At 42.9% G+C, this 14,668-nt stretch overlaps 1 protein-coding gene across 1 annotated transcript in view; it reads left to right on the forward strand.

The window, feature by feature from the left end:
• The window catches only part of LOC145401885 (kinesin-like protein KIF7), a 291,971-nt gene that overhangs the window by 9,936 nt on the left and 267,367 nt on the right, over positions 1-14,668 (forward strand). The window contains exon 2 of the mRNA XM_080273993.1: positions 6,114-6,297. Coding sequence (XP_080130119.1) covers positions 6,114-6,297 — 184 coding nt within the window. The remainder of the gene's footprint in view (positions 1-6,113; positions 6,298-14,668) is intronic.

Here is a 14,668-nt window from a genome sequence, read left to right on the forward strand (position 1 = left end):
ATATAGGTTCATACACGCTCAGTTATCAGAAATCAGGTAAAAAAAAATGTGTTTCATGTAATTCTATCTACTGTATCTGTCTATTGCCAAATGCCTTAATCCCATAAGGGGTGGCCACAAACAAATTGCCTCCACGTCATCCTGTCTCCCACCATTTCACTTCCCTACTCACAGCTCACACCCCTTTCTCATATACCTTTCCACTCCATTCCTTCATCTCATCCTTGGCCTCCCTCTCCCTCTTCCCCCCTCTACCTCACTCATATACACTCTCCGCATCAGTCTCTCACTTACCATCCTCTCAACGTGGTCAAAGCACCTCAGTGTGTTTCTCCTAATGCTTCCTATCACATCCACATCCACACCACAGTGCTCCTTCACTTCCTCATTTGTCAGTCTGTCTCTCTATGTGACTCCACGTGCTCCTCTCAAATAACTTATTTCTACTGCATTCACTCCTGACTTGTGTCCCCCCAACAAGGTCCAAGCTTCGCATCCATGCATTAGAGATGGTATCAATTCTGTCATGCAGTAACTTTTTCACTTCCATGCACACATCCCTATTTGTTATCACTGCTTTCAAGGAACCAGCCACATTTCTTCTTTGTTGTACCATTTCAAGCACTTCACCCACTAAACTTCCATCCTTTAATGTAATTGTTAAAAAAATCAGGATTCTGAGCAAAAATGTGCTAACGTTAGCAGGTATTCCCCTTTAGATCACTAAGATGCCTTGACAGACTTCTGTTTTGCATAAATATTGATTTACAGTGCAAATAAATGTACAGTAAAGCTCCAAGTTTCACACCTAATTGGTTCCATGGAAAGTACTGTGAACCATGAAACCGCTGAAGTTTGGGCATTGTTCCTCTGGGAAATGGGCTAATTGATAGGTGGAGGCACCCATCATCCACCCACTTGGTTTAACGGTACTCTGTTTTAGGGTAGCTCTACACATAGTGGCAAGTCAAATGATTTCCTGTAAACCAGGAAATCATCGAGAACGCTGGGTGGTAACCTTATAACCAACCAACTGGTGTTCCCTGTGTGACAACAAATGGGTTGGCAAAGGATTAGTGCCCCTCCCCGGAAGACAACTAACTAAAAATATGAGCAAGAAGCCTCAGACCAGGACTGACCAACCAGTGACGACTAAGGACCGAACAAAAGACATGGTACGGATTGCAACATGGAATGTAAGGGGTGCGAATGATGAGGTGAGAGAGAGAGAGAGATTGTCCAGCTGCTTGAGAGCGCAAAAGTGGATGTGTGTGGAATAACCAAAACTAAACGGAGAGGTGAGAGTGTGAGAGAATGTTAGTATGGATGGGGTATATGTGTGGGTGTGGGTGAAAATGAAAGGGCAAAAGAAGGAGTTTGTATTGTTGTGTGCAAGAGATGGAAGGAAAACATAATAAAGTATGGTTCATTTGGCTTAAAGATTGTGTGGGTAAGATTGAAAGTTGGACTACAAATGTGGGTGATTGTGTGCGAGTATGCACCAACACAAGATCATGCATGCAGAGTGAAAGAAGTGTTCTAGAGAAATGTGGAAGTGTACATGAAAAGTCTGAAAGGAAAGACAGAGTGTTTTTGACTGGAGATATAAATGGAAAAGTATGGAATGTGAAGTTGGATGGAGTAGTTGGCAAGCAGGGTGTGCTTGGAGAAGTGGATTAGAATGGCAGTGCTGCAGTGGACATTTGTGCAGGGAGGGGGTTGGTGATAGCCAATACCCTCTTTAGACACAGAATGATCCACAGGTATACGTGGCGAGTGATGAGAAGGGTGGGTGGTGAACAGAATGATCGAAAGGCAATGATTGATTATGTGTGTGTGGATAATAGAATGAGAAGGTGTGTAATGGATGCAAGAGCATATAGAGGTTGGGAGAGTGGACTTCCTGACCACCACTTGATGGAGGTAAAAGTCAGGGTTCAAATGAAATCGTGGAATAGCAGAAGGAAAGGACAGGAGGAAGTAGTTCTTACAAGGAGGGTAGAATGGTTGCAAGAGGATGGAAAGAAGGCAGAATATAAGAGAGCAGAGGAGGAGCAATTGGGTAAATATGATTTGGGGGCAGATGGGGGACGTGGAAGGTGTGTGCAAGATATTCACAGAAGACATCTGTGCAGCATGTTAGGTGGTGTGTGGGGTGAAGAGAAGAAGAAAGGGGATGCAGGGAACAGCATGGAGGAATGAATAGGTGAGAGAGGCTGTGGCACCAAAGAAGAAAGCATATAGTGAGTGGACGAGAAACAGGGGTGTGGAGGAAGTTGAGAGACAAAAGAGAGAGTTGTATGTAGACAGGAAGATAGAGGTGAAAAGATTAATAAGAGGGAGTAATAAAAGAGTGGATGAGGAATTTGGAAGGAATTTGATTGTAAAATGGAGGGAATGTAAGAAAATGTTCAGAGAGAGGTAAAGAGAGTAAGTCAGGATGATAAAATAGTTAGTTGGAAAGTGAAAGATAAAAATGAAAAACTGCTAATGGAGTAGGGAAAAAAAGTTAGCAGATGGAGAGAACACTTTATGGAATTGTTGAACATAGGGAATGAAAGTAGTGTGAGTATAAGTGGCTGGGGACTGGCTGGGAGATGGAGGGATATGAGGAGGGAGGAAAAAATCAGTAGGATGGTAGTTGTAGAGGCAGTGAAGTAAGTCAAAGAGGGGAAAGCCCAAGGAATTGAAGAAGTGTGTGGTGAAATGCTGAAGCATGGGGGAGAGATAGTAGCAGAATTGATGTGGAAGATGTGCAGATTGGCCTGGGAGGTAGGTAGAGTCCTGGAGGATTGGAAGTCAGACATAATTATTCCCATGTACAAAGGAAAAGGAGAAAATGAAGTGTGTGGTAATCACAGGGGCATTTATCTTCTTAGTGTATGAGGAAAAGTACAGCAATACCTCAATATACGATACCCCTAGAGGCGATACCCCATCTTAACGACGGGGGTAGAAATTGCACCATACCCCTCTTAACGATGGCCAAACCCCGGTTTAACGATGGAGTTTGATTTTTCTTACTGATTTTGATGGTATTTTAGACTAAAATTGTGTGCTTACTTTTATTTATAAGCTGCTTTTAGACTTCAATTAATGTGTTTTAGCCACAGGTGGGGTGAACAGTGTCATTTCGGGGTACAGTTTACTAAGCTTGATTTTTTCCAGATTTATATTTGATGATACTGTATTCAGATTATATTTGATGATTTGGGTGAGTTATTTACAGGTGTTAGGCTTATGTTAGTTTCCTTGACAGCTGTTAGGCCATTTTGATTGCCTTTAAACCTGTTATTGGGCTCATCTGGGTGGGTTTTGAACTAGGTTTGGGGGGACACCCAAGGCTAGTAAACATTTCACATTGAAATACATGTTAAAAGTACCCCGATATATGAAACTCCGGCTAACGATGGGGTTTTACCTAACCAATTAGATCGTTAAACCAGGGTATGCCTGTATGTGGTCGGATACTTATTGACAGAGTTAAGGAAATAACAGAGGAATTATTTGGAGAAGAACAGGTAGGTCTTAGGAAGGGAAGAGGTTGTGTAGATCAAATATTCGTGCTTAGGTCTTTTGTGGAAAAGTTTCTAGAGAAAGGAAAGATGTATGCAGCCTTCATGGATTTGGAGAAAAGCATATGACAAGGTGGATAAACAAGGAATGTGGAAAGTATTAAGAATATATGGAGTAAATGGGAAGTTGCTGAATGCTGTGAAGAGTATGTATGAGGGTGCTATGACTGCTTTGCATGTGGACAGTGAACAGAGTGAATTATTCTATTTGAAGGTTGGATTAAACAGTGATGTGTCATGTCTCTGTGGTTGTTCGGTCTGTATATGGATGAGGTTATAAAAGTGTTACAAGGTAGGGTAGTGGATGTTGGAGCGACCCTAATGAGAGAGGGCAGTGTTTGGAATCTCTGTATTGTTGCTTGCAGATGATATTGTGCTGTAAAGTGAGGACAAAGGGGAGCTGCAAGGCTTAGTGAATGGGTTTGGGAGAGGGTGTAAGAAACAGAATTTAAAGGTGAATGTAGGGAAGAGTAAAATTTTGGTCTTCAAGAGTCACTGTACAGTGAGGCTGGATGATGAGGAAATAGAAAATGTCAGTGCATTTAAGTCCTTGAGCAGTATGACGAGTAGGGATGGAAGTTTGGAGGGTGAAGTGCTTGAAAGGTTACAGCAAGAAAGAAAGGTTGCTGGTTCTTTGAAAGCAGTGATAAGAAACAGGGAAGTGAGCATGAAGTGAGAAAGTGACTACATGACAGAATTGTGATACCAACTCTAACGTATGGAAGTGAAGCTTGGACCATGTTGGAGAGCTTGTTGGAGGGACAGAAGTCAAGAGTGAGATCAGTGGAAATGAGTTAAAAAATGAAGTAAAAAAGTTGCTGCATTACAATACTGTATTGTGATACGAATTCTAATGTATGGAAGTGAAGCTTGGACTTTGTTGCAAGGACATATGTCAAAGTGAGAGCAGTGGATATGGGTTATTTGAGAGGAGCATGTGGAGTCAAATGGAGAGACAGGCTGACAAAAGAGGAAGTGAAGGAGTGTTGTAGTGTGGATGTGGATGTGATAGGAAGCATTAGGAGAAACACAATGAGGTAGTTTGGCCATATGGAGAGGATGGAAAGTGAGAGACTGAAAAGGAGAGTGTATAGGATTGAGGTGGAGGGGGGAAGAGGGAGGGGGAGGCCAAGGATGAGATGGAGGGATGGAGTGGACAGGTACATGAGAGAGGGGTGTGTGAGCAGGGAGCAGGGCAGTGAAATGGCAGGCGACAGGGCGACATGGAGGCGATCTGTTTGTGGACACCCCTTATAGGATTAAGGTGTCTTACAATAGATAAATAGATAGGCTCCGGGTCCCATGCTGCCTCCCTTTAAAACCCATTTATGCACTGTATAATTTACTGATCACACCCAAAAAGAAACTATGTTAATGCAAGGTACATAATAGGCAAGCAAATTCACATGGAAGGCTGGGGTGAGGTGCTTAATGGAAGGGATTGGGGTGTAATTTGCTAGGCAGGTGGTGAGGTTGCTACCTCTGGCACCTCCACCCTCCTCTGCCTCTGCTGCCTCCACCTTTCCATGCAACACATCCATCCTGTACTGCATCTCTTCTGCGGCAGTGGCGGCGAACAAGTGACAATCGCTTTCTGTGCGCACAGTTTGTTTACGTTTTCTCTCCGTGAACGGAGGGGTTTTCTCATGAAACCCAGTGTTCGGGAATATTTGCAGGCCACCGCTACCCATGAAACTGCGAACGAAGATGTTGCTAAAAGGGCTTTACTGTATTTGCATGTTAAATCGATACAGTATTTATTCATCCTAGTCTGTCAAGGTGAGTTGTTGAGCCAAAGTCAAAACACTTCTGCCAACTAGCAAATTTTTGCTGTGAATCCTGGATTTTTAGTAACAGTTAAATTTAACACAAAATTTTGATCAAATTTCGGATTATTGGGTGTTTATGAACCGATATTGTGATAATAACTATTTTTTCCAATTAAATGTGCTGATTCAGTGTTGATTTAGTAAACGACTGCTGATTCAATATTTCATCACACCCATAGGTATCATCATAGAGACAGTTTTTAAGACTGACAGTGATAAAACCTAAAATGTTGCTTTGGATTTCTAATGTAATCAGTAGTTTAGTATACAGTACATAAATTCACACAGTGAGTTAGCTACATTTCTACTGTCACCTGAAAATTAAATTCAGCTTTGAAATGATCTTTCACAGTGAAGTAGTTAAAGGAGGTTATTTTAAGGAGTTAAAAGAAGTTGTTTTTAATCCCTGCAGTCAGATGGGGCCTTCTTAAACTGAATACAGTTGTTTTGTTCAGAAGTAGGCAAAGTAAAATTTTAAAAAGGCATTCCCGTGTTGAAGGGGTTAAGGTAGACTTCTTAAATTAATGTGTAAATCTCATTTCCTCTTTCATTTTTTCCTCAAGTGTGCCTTTCCTCAGTTCTGTTTATTTATTTATTTATTTATTTTTTAATCTATATCCTGTAGTACCAGATATTTTATTCAACTAAAGGAAGACATGTCATAGTGAAAGGGTTTATTAAACTCTCCCTTCATCATCCTCCCCATCAGGTGCGACCTTGTTTAGCCCAGGAACAAGGTCGAGGGTCATGTGTAGAGGTGGCCCCAGCATCCTCCCAGGTCATCCTTGGCTATGACCACTTCTGTGATTTCGATGCTGTGTTTGGCCCAGGGGTTTCGCAGAAGGAGGTGTACCAGGCTTGTGTGGCAGACCTTGTGACTAACTTTTTTCAGGGTGAGTGGGTTTGTGGTTTTAATTGAAATTCAGTATCAGTGTTGATCTGTCCTAACCTTAGTTTCCCTGGCATGACATGACAGTTTAATCTACTGTAGCTAAATGTTTAGCTTGAACTCTTCTGGTGAGACCAATGTTAACCTCTAAAGTCCGCAATTATTGCAGGCAGGGTACCTCCCCCAGCCGCAATTTGGGGGTGTTCTGGCGACTTTCACCAAGGGCAAATTGTTTGTGTTCTGGCTAAAGAGGAAGACTTTACACACCTGACAACACAATCCATACCCCCGTAGGCCTAATGGTTACTGCACAATCATGCATCAAAGTTCAAAAAAGTTTTTAATAGTTGCCTCTCGAAAACAATCTAAAATGTGAAAATTTTGATACTTTTCTTATTGAAACAGGTCATTTCAAAGTGTTTTATCACACCAGCCATGAAAACAGGTGTATGTAGGTGCCGGGATATTACTAGGCTGTGGGAAGTAGGCCTATAGGTACGGAGGTTGAAAATAACCAATTTTTCACATGAAAAGAAAGCACTTCAGTGTGTTCTGTAACATCTAGCATGAAAACAGGTGTGTATGTAGGTGTGGGGAGATAACTAGCGTGGGGAATAGGCCTACAAGGCCTTGGTGATACTTGGAGAGAATAATTTCGGCAACAACCAAATTCTCTTGTGGAAACCCTCCATTTCAATGGGATTTGTCATATCAGTGATGAAAACAGGTGTTTATGTAGGTGTGGGGAGATAAAACAGCTGTGGGGAGTAGCCTGCAAGTCCTCATAGTCATTCAAAAACTAACACAGACATATATAAATGTTTATAACCATCAAGGACATCAAAATAAAGTTGAATAATGCTATAGATGCATGAATATGAAAGAGGGGAAAAGAAGAAAGCAATAATTTTACCTATGTTACATCTGGCAGGTGTAGGTATGACTTGAGAAATGAATAGAGTGAGGTGTAATTATATGGAAATTAGGGAAGACGTGGAAATAATACCTAACAGGTACGTACATCAGGCCAGAATACAAGGTGAAGCAGGTCAAACGTGGCGAACGCCCCCCTCCCCCCCCCAAAAAAAAAGGATTACAAAGAAACTCAAAAAATGCAAAGAAACAAAATGTCTGTACATAAATGGAAGTATTTTCCATCATATAACACGAATTAGATCGAAAGAGTACGATGTGGTATTTGAAATTACACACAAGAAAATAAATTGATGCACATGGCAATAGCAAAGACCGTAGAGGACACAGGGGAGTGGGCAGGAGGTTGGGTGAAGGGGTGGGGGTGAGGTGTGAGACAGAAGGTTGTGGAATGGTGGCCCGATACCTCTCGGGGGTCTGTAGGGGGTGCGAGGATAGTGAGGGACGGGGAGGGAGGGATGGGGTGGGGTTCAGGGGGGACACAAGGCTAGCAGGGTGGGAGGAGGGGTGAGAGTGGGTGGGAAGTGAGATGGGTGGTGGTGGGAGGAGAGGTACAGGTGCATGGAGGGATGGGAGGGTGATGGGGGACAAGGAGAGTGTGAGGGAGTGGAGTAGAGGGTGGCACAGAGGCAGCCCGGGGGGGTGCCCCCCACCGCCTGGGTTGGTCCGATCCCCCCCTCACGCCACCTCAGGGGTGAGTTCTCATTTACCTGAAGCTATGTACGTCATAATTTAGGCAGAGGAAGAGCTCCGCAGTGTTTTACAGGCCCCAGTCAATTGATGTGATTAGGTATTTTGGCATGAAACTCAGATCACATCAGTTGATGCGATTAGGACTTTAGGGGTTAACCTGTGGACTGCGACATACCTCATGTGGGGATGTCTCATAAACGTATGACATACCTTTTATGAGCGAGAACATACCTTTTATGAGCGAGAACTGGTGCTGTCATTCCCACCCCCTATCTTGGGCCTAGTTGCTAAGCTGCACCAGCAACAATGACTCAGAAGTACATGCTTTGTAATGCATAATCCGCAATATTATCAACCCAGGAAAGGCAGTCATGGTTCAGAATTGTTTAGAATAACATAAAATCAAATGTAAGGTCAATAGGAAGCAGTGGTACAGAAGTAGGATGGTAAATAATGGGTGTAAAAGTAGCACCATAAACTCGTATTGCAGTGTGTGGATCGAGCTGGCAACCCACCTGGCAAGCAGGGAGACTGGCAAAAGCCTGTTTACAGCCAGTCTCATCTACCTCAATATGCATTATTCTCTCTCTCTCTCTCTCTCTCTCTCTCTCTCTCTCTCAAAGCATAATTTTCATGTTCCTGCCAGAAATTCAATTTCTGACAATTATTTCTCCAAAACTACATTGATTTCATTAAAAATAATTCTGAGGGTATCTTCATGATGCAGTTTCATAGCCACTGATATACATTTCGTGGAAATCTGTATGAGTGACCAAAATTACCATTTTGCTGCACCACAGGGGATGTCTGCATGACCCCTTGTCACAGCTCACAGGTTAACCTGACCCAGTCTAACCTACAGTACATAATGAATAGTGATCGTTAAATGGTGTGCAATGGGTCGTGAAATGTGTGTTTCCTTTTTTGCTCCAGTGTAGTCTGAAAGTACCTGCTCCGCATCATGACTGCTGAGTTGTAATAACAAGTTATTGTACTACTGTGCTAGTCATGAAGAAGTGCTATGACAAGAAAGTAAGATGAGGTGCAAAAGAGTGAAATTATGAGCCAAGTTAGTGTTAAATGGGAGTAGTTTTCAATTTTAATACTAGAACAGGATTTTGTACTCATTTGTTTCATGATATTGTGCTCATTTATTTGCAAACATGTCCTTGAATTCCCACCTGAGGGGAGGGGGGGAGACTCTTGCATTTAATGAACATTTGACTTTAACAAACCTGCATCCCCCAGTTAGTTCGTTATAGCAAAAATTTTCTTTCATTATTTAAATCAAATATAGCTTAACTTGACCTGATCTTCATTTATGTGACCATGAAACTGAAACTGACCTGACCCAATTTTAATTTAATAATTATTTGGTGTGGCATAATTCAGCAGTTCCAGTTATATCCAACTTAACGTTCCTTTAGTAACAGGATTACATAATGGTATAATAAGTGTAATCTAGCCCAGTACTAAATTAGTTTAGGATGGCCACACCTATTCCAGCTGTGGTTGATGTTAAATTGCCCTTTAATATCCTCCAGTACAAGGGGTCCCACTGAAGCTAAATAAGTGTTTGGCAGTAGCAAGTATAGCATGGGCACACCTGTTCCAGCAGTGGTTGATGTTAAATTGCCCTTTAACCCGTGGAGAGCGACAATCGTTCTGTAGGTATCTGCTGGGAAACGACAGTTTGGCTGAAATTTCGTGTCCTACAGAATTGAATGAAACACACTTCATTGTCTTGGAAATGTTCGCGCGCATCCGGCAGTGTGTATATATGACCACATAAAGTCATGTGGTAGTGAGATAAAATGGCCAAAAGATGAACAGCTGGTGGCGCTAGCAACCCACCTCCCGCAGCGAGTGAGGTTTAGGAATGTCATTCTTCGAGAAGAACATCTTATATATACCAATGTCTCGGGCAAGGATCTCGAGATTACTGTATCATCAACCCTCTCTCTCTGTCTGTGATAGAGGAGTGAGGGAATGGACAGTGAGAGAGAGAAGAGGAACGGCTGTCACGTCTTATTTCCTCATTCGCAAGGGACCACGCTGTGTCTGTCATCCCTCTGTTTAGTCTCTCTCTCTCTCTCTCTCTTGGAAAATACCCTTCATCAACTCTCTCTCTCTCTCTCTCTCTCTCTCGGAAAAATACCCTTTATCAACTCTCTCTCTCTCTCTCTCTCTCTCTCTCTCTCTCGTGTGTGTGTGTGTGTGTGTGTGTGTGTGTGTGTGTGCAGATTTCTTTTCTCTCTCTCTTTCTCTTTTTCATGTGTGTGTGTGTGTGTGTGTGTGCAGATGCCTTTTATCTCTCTCTCTCTTTTGTGTGTGTGTGTGTGTGTGTGTGTGTACAGATCCCCTAGCGCCTGGTGTTGGGTTGGCGACATCATGGGAGGAAAATGAGGAAAATTTACCTGCACAATGCATGGTGTGTGCACGCACATATTCTGAGTGTATATGGGAAAGTGGGGTAGTGCGTGGGTGGTATCGAGAGTTGCCACCTTCCCCTATTTCCCATACAAATTTCAGCCACCTGCTCCTCATGGCGTTGTTTTGGTATGCCTTTGAAAATCGCGCTCATTTGAGGCCTGTCACTTTCAACTCTGATAAGTCCCAAATGAGGCCTGTCGCTCTCAGTGGGTTAATGTCCTCCAATTTAGGGAGTCCCACTTAAGCTAAATAAGTGTTTGGCAGTAGCAAGAATAAAGTAGTTACCTGACATTAGTAATGAATTTAATAAGATGTAACGAATCTGAAGGGTGGAGAAGAGAGAGAAACTGAGGAGATGGAAGGAGCACTTTGAGGATTTGTTGAATGTAGAGAGTGAGAGCAGTGCGAGTATAAGTGGTTGGGGAATGGCTGGGAGAAGAAGAGATGAGAGGAGGGAGGAAGAGATCAGTAGGGCGGAAGTAGTGGAAGCGATGAAGAAGATTAAGTTGGGAAAGGCCCCAGGAATTGATGGAGTGTGTGGTGAAATGCTTAGGTATGGGGGTGAGATTGTTGAGTGGATATGGAAGTTGTGTAGATTGGCTTGGGAAGAGGGAAGGGTTCCAGAGGTCTGGAAATCAGGTATAATTGTTCCTTTATACAAAGGAAAAGGGGAGAGAGAAGTATGTGGTAACCATAGGGGTATTTACGTACTTAGTGTGACTGGTAAAATATATGGTAGAATACTCATTGATAGGGTTAGGCATATGACAGAGGAGCTAGTTGGAGAAGAAGAAGGGGGATTTAGGAAGGGAAAAGGGTGTGTAGATCAGATATTTGTTCTAAGATGTTTAGTGGAGAAGTATCTAGAGAAGGGAAGGAAAGTGTATGCTGCCTTCATTGACTTGGAGAAAGCTTATGACAGAATAGATAGGCAAGGTATGTGGAAGGCATTAAGAATATATGGAGTGGAGGGGAAATTGTTGAGTGCTGTGAAGAGTATGTACGAGGGAGCTAGGGCTACGGTGCGAGTGGATGGTGAGCTGAGTGAATTCTTTGATCTCAATGTGGGACTGAAACAGGGTTGTGTGATGTCTCCATGGCTGTTTAATATATACATGGATGGGGTTGTAAAGGAGGTGCAGGGTAGGGCAGTGGATGTGGGGGTGGCCCTAATGAATGAGGGTGAGATTTGGAAGCTTCCGGTGTTGCTGTTTGCTGATGATACAGTACTGTTGAGTGAAGATGAATGGGATTTGCAAGGTTTGGTGAATGAATTTGGGACAGTGTGTAGGAGGAGGAATCTGAAAGTTAATGTAAACAAAAGTAAAGTTATGGTGTTTGAGAGGAATGAAGTCACAGAGTGTGCAGTGAGGTTGGATGGTGAGGATATGGAGAATGTGAGTGCATTCAAGTACTTGGGTAGTGTGATGAGTAAGGATGGAACTTTGGGGGATGAAGTGCGTGAAAGGGTACAGCAGGGAAGGAAGGTTGTTGGTACACTGAAAGCAGTGATGAGAAATAGGGAGGTGAGTATGGAAGTTAAGAAGTCACTGCATGATAGTATTGTGATCCGTACCCTAATGTATGGAAGTGAGGCATGGACCTTGCAACAGGGGAACAAGTCAAGAGTGAGAGCAGTGGAAATGAGTTACTTGAGAGGAGCATGTGGAGTTACGTGGAGGGACAGGTTGACGAATGAAGAAGTGAAGGAACGCTGTGGGGTGGATGTGGATGTGGTTGAGAAGATTAGGAGAAATACACTGCGGTGGTTTGGACATGTGAAGAGAATGGAGAATGAAAGACTGACTAAGGAGGTGTATGTAGGTGAGGTGGAGGGAGGGAGAGGGAAAGGTAGACCGAGGGTGAGGTGAAGGGATGGAGTTGAGAGGTATATGAGGGAGGGGGGGGTGAGTTGGGAGGAGGGTAGTCAATTGGTGGGTGACAGAGCGACTTGGAGACATTTTGTCTGCGGCCACCCTTTGCGGGATTAGGGCGTCGGGCTATAGATTGATAGATAAATTAATCTTTAAATTTAGCCAATCTCACACAACATAATCTGTTTTAATCTGACATGATCTTGCTGAACCTAACCAAATGAAACCTATCCTAACTTGGTCATTTTTAATCTCGGCTACCCTTATTGATTGCATTGTAAGATGTGTATTGTAATTAAACTAGCCTGTATAATCAGTAATGGGAAAGGATACAAGTATTTATCAGTACAGTATAACACTGTCTTAACCAGGTACATTATAATGTATTTTTTTTTAACGTAAGAAAGGAGGAACCAAAGGCCAGAAGCCCGCAAACCATTCCTTCCGAGAAAAAAAAAACAAAAAAACAATACAAAAGAGCCAGATTCAAGATCCGTTCATTTCGAGATGCCTGGACACACTGCGTTTGAAAGACCAGAGATCATAGGAAGTAGGAAATACAGACAGTGGGAGACAGTTCCAGAGATGACCTGTTGCATAAATGAAGGACTGGGAGTAACAGTTAACTCTTGCATTAGAGAGTTGGACAGAAAAAGGATGAGAGTTTGTTGCTAGACGGGTGCTACGCACTCGTCATAGAGTGGAGGGATGCAAGCAGACAGTTCAGCAGTGACCATTGAAACAGAGATAGAAAAGAGATAAAGATGCAACAGTGCAGTGAAGAGACAGAGTTTGAAGGGAACCAGTAAGAGGAGTAGAGTTGATAAGACGAAAAGCCTTTGACTCCACACCATTGAGAAGAGCTGTATGTGGGGAGCCTCCCCACACATGAGAGTTGTACTCTACACAGGGACGAAGAAAACCCGTGTATAAAGTCAACAACTGTGCAGGGGTAAAGAAGGTACGGAGTTGGCTTAGCACACCTAATCTCTTGGAAGCAGATTTTAAAAGAGATGCAGTATGTTCTTTCCAAGATAAGTCCCAAGTGAGTGAATCCCCAAGCATGTTCAAGGATGATGCAGGATTGAGCTGGATATTATTAAACATCAGTGGGTACTTTGTGGAAGATTGTGTTGGGTTGATAGGTTTAAAAACTGAGTTTTTGATGCATTAAAAACAAGATGATTATTTTTACCTCAGTCAGAGATACGAGCCAAGTCAGACATTAGGTTTGCCATAGCCTTATCCCTTGTTTGTTGAAGTAACTGCTGAGATGGACGTTACAGGAACTGAATGGAAAGTTGATGGGTGGAATCATCAGCTTATGAGTGGATAGGGTTTGATGTACGGCTTAGAAGATCATTGATGAATAAAAGGAAGAGAGCTGGTGATAGGACAGAGCCCTGAGGAACACCACTGTTGATAGATCTAGGAGAAGAACGATGGCCCTCTACAACAGCGACTATAGAACGACCAGAAAGGAAGCTGTAGATAAAGGCACAGATAGAGGGATACAAACCGAAAGAGGGCAGTTTGGAAATTAAAGATGTATGCCAGACTTGGTCGAAAGCCTTTGAGATGTCAAGTGCAATGGCAAAACTTTCGCCAAAGTCCTGAAAGGAGGATGACCAGAAGTCTGAAAGGTAGATGAGAAGATCGCCAGTGTTGCGTCCCTGACGGAACCCATACTGACGATCAGAAAGAAGGTTGTGATAGGAAAGATGCTTTAAAATTTTTCTGTTAAGAATTGACTCGAAAGCTTTTGAGGCACAGGATGTTAAAGCAGTTGGATGATAGTTAGAGGGTTGGGAATGGTCACCTTTCTTTGGGACTGGCTGAATGAGAGCAAACTTCCAGCAAGAAGGAAAGGAACAAGTTGACAGACAATAGCGAAAGAGTTTACCTAGGCAGGGTGTAAGCACAGAAGCACATATGTTGAGGACAACAGGAGGAACTCCTTCAGGCCCATATCCCTTGTTAGTATTAAGGCCAGGGATGGCAGAAAATACATCAGCTGAAGTAATTTTAATGTCAGTCAGAGGGGGGAAGTGATGGAGGAACAGCACCGGAATCATCTAAAGTGGAATTGGAGGAGAAAGTCTGAGTGAAGAGATCTGCTTTATAAGTAGAAGAAATAGCTACAGAGCCGTCAAAGTAGAAAAGAGAATGGAAGGATGATGAAGTAAAGTTGTTAGAAAGGTTTTTGGCAAGGTGCCAGAAGGAACAGAAAGAATTAGAGTTGGAGAGTTGGGATGTGGTATGTGGGGACACCCATCATCCACCCACTTAGTGTAGTGGTACCCTGTTTTTAGGGTAGCTCTACATTGAGTGGGAAGCCAAATGATTTCCTGTAAACCAGGAACTCATTTACAATGCTGGGTGGTTACCTTATAACCAACCGACACGTGTTCCCTACGTGACAGCAAGTGGGTTAGCGGAGGG

The sequence above is a fragment of the Coenobita brevimanus genome, chromosome 57 (genome assembly GCF_032717465.1).
Source record: "Coenobita brevimanus isolate Jiangsu-jjx chromosome 57, ASM3271746v2, whole genome shotgun sequence".
NCBI lineage: Eukaryota > Metazoa > Arthropoda > Malacostraca > Decapoda > Coenobitidae > Coenobita > Coenobita brevimanus.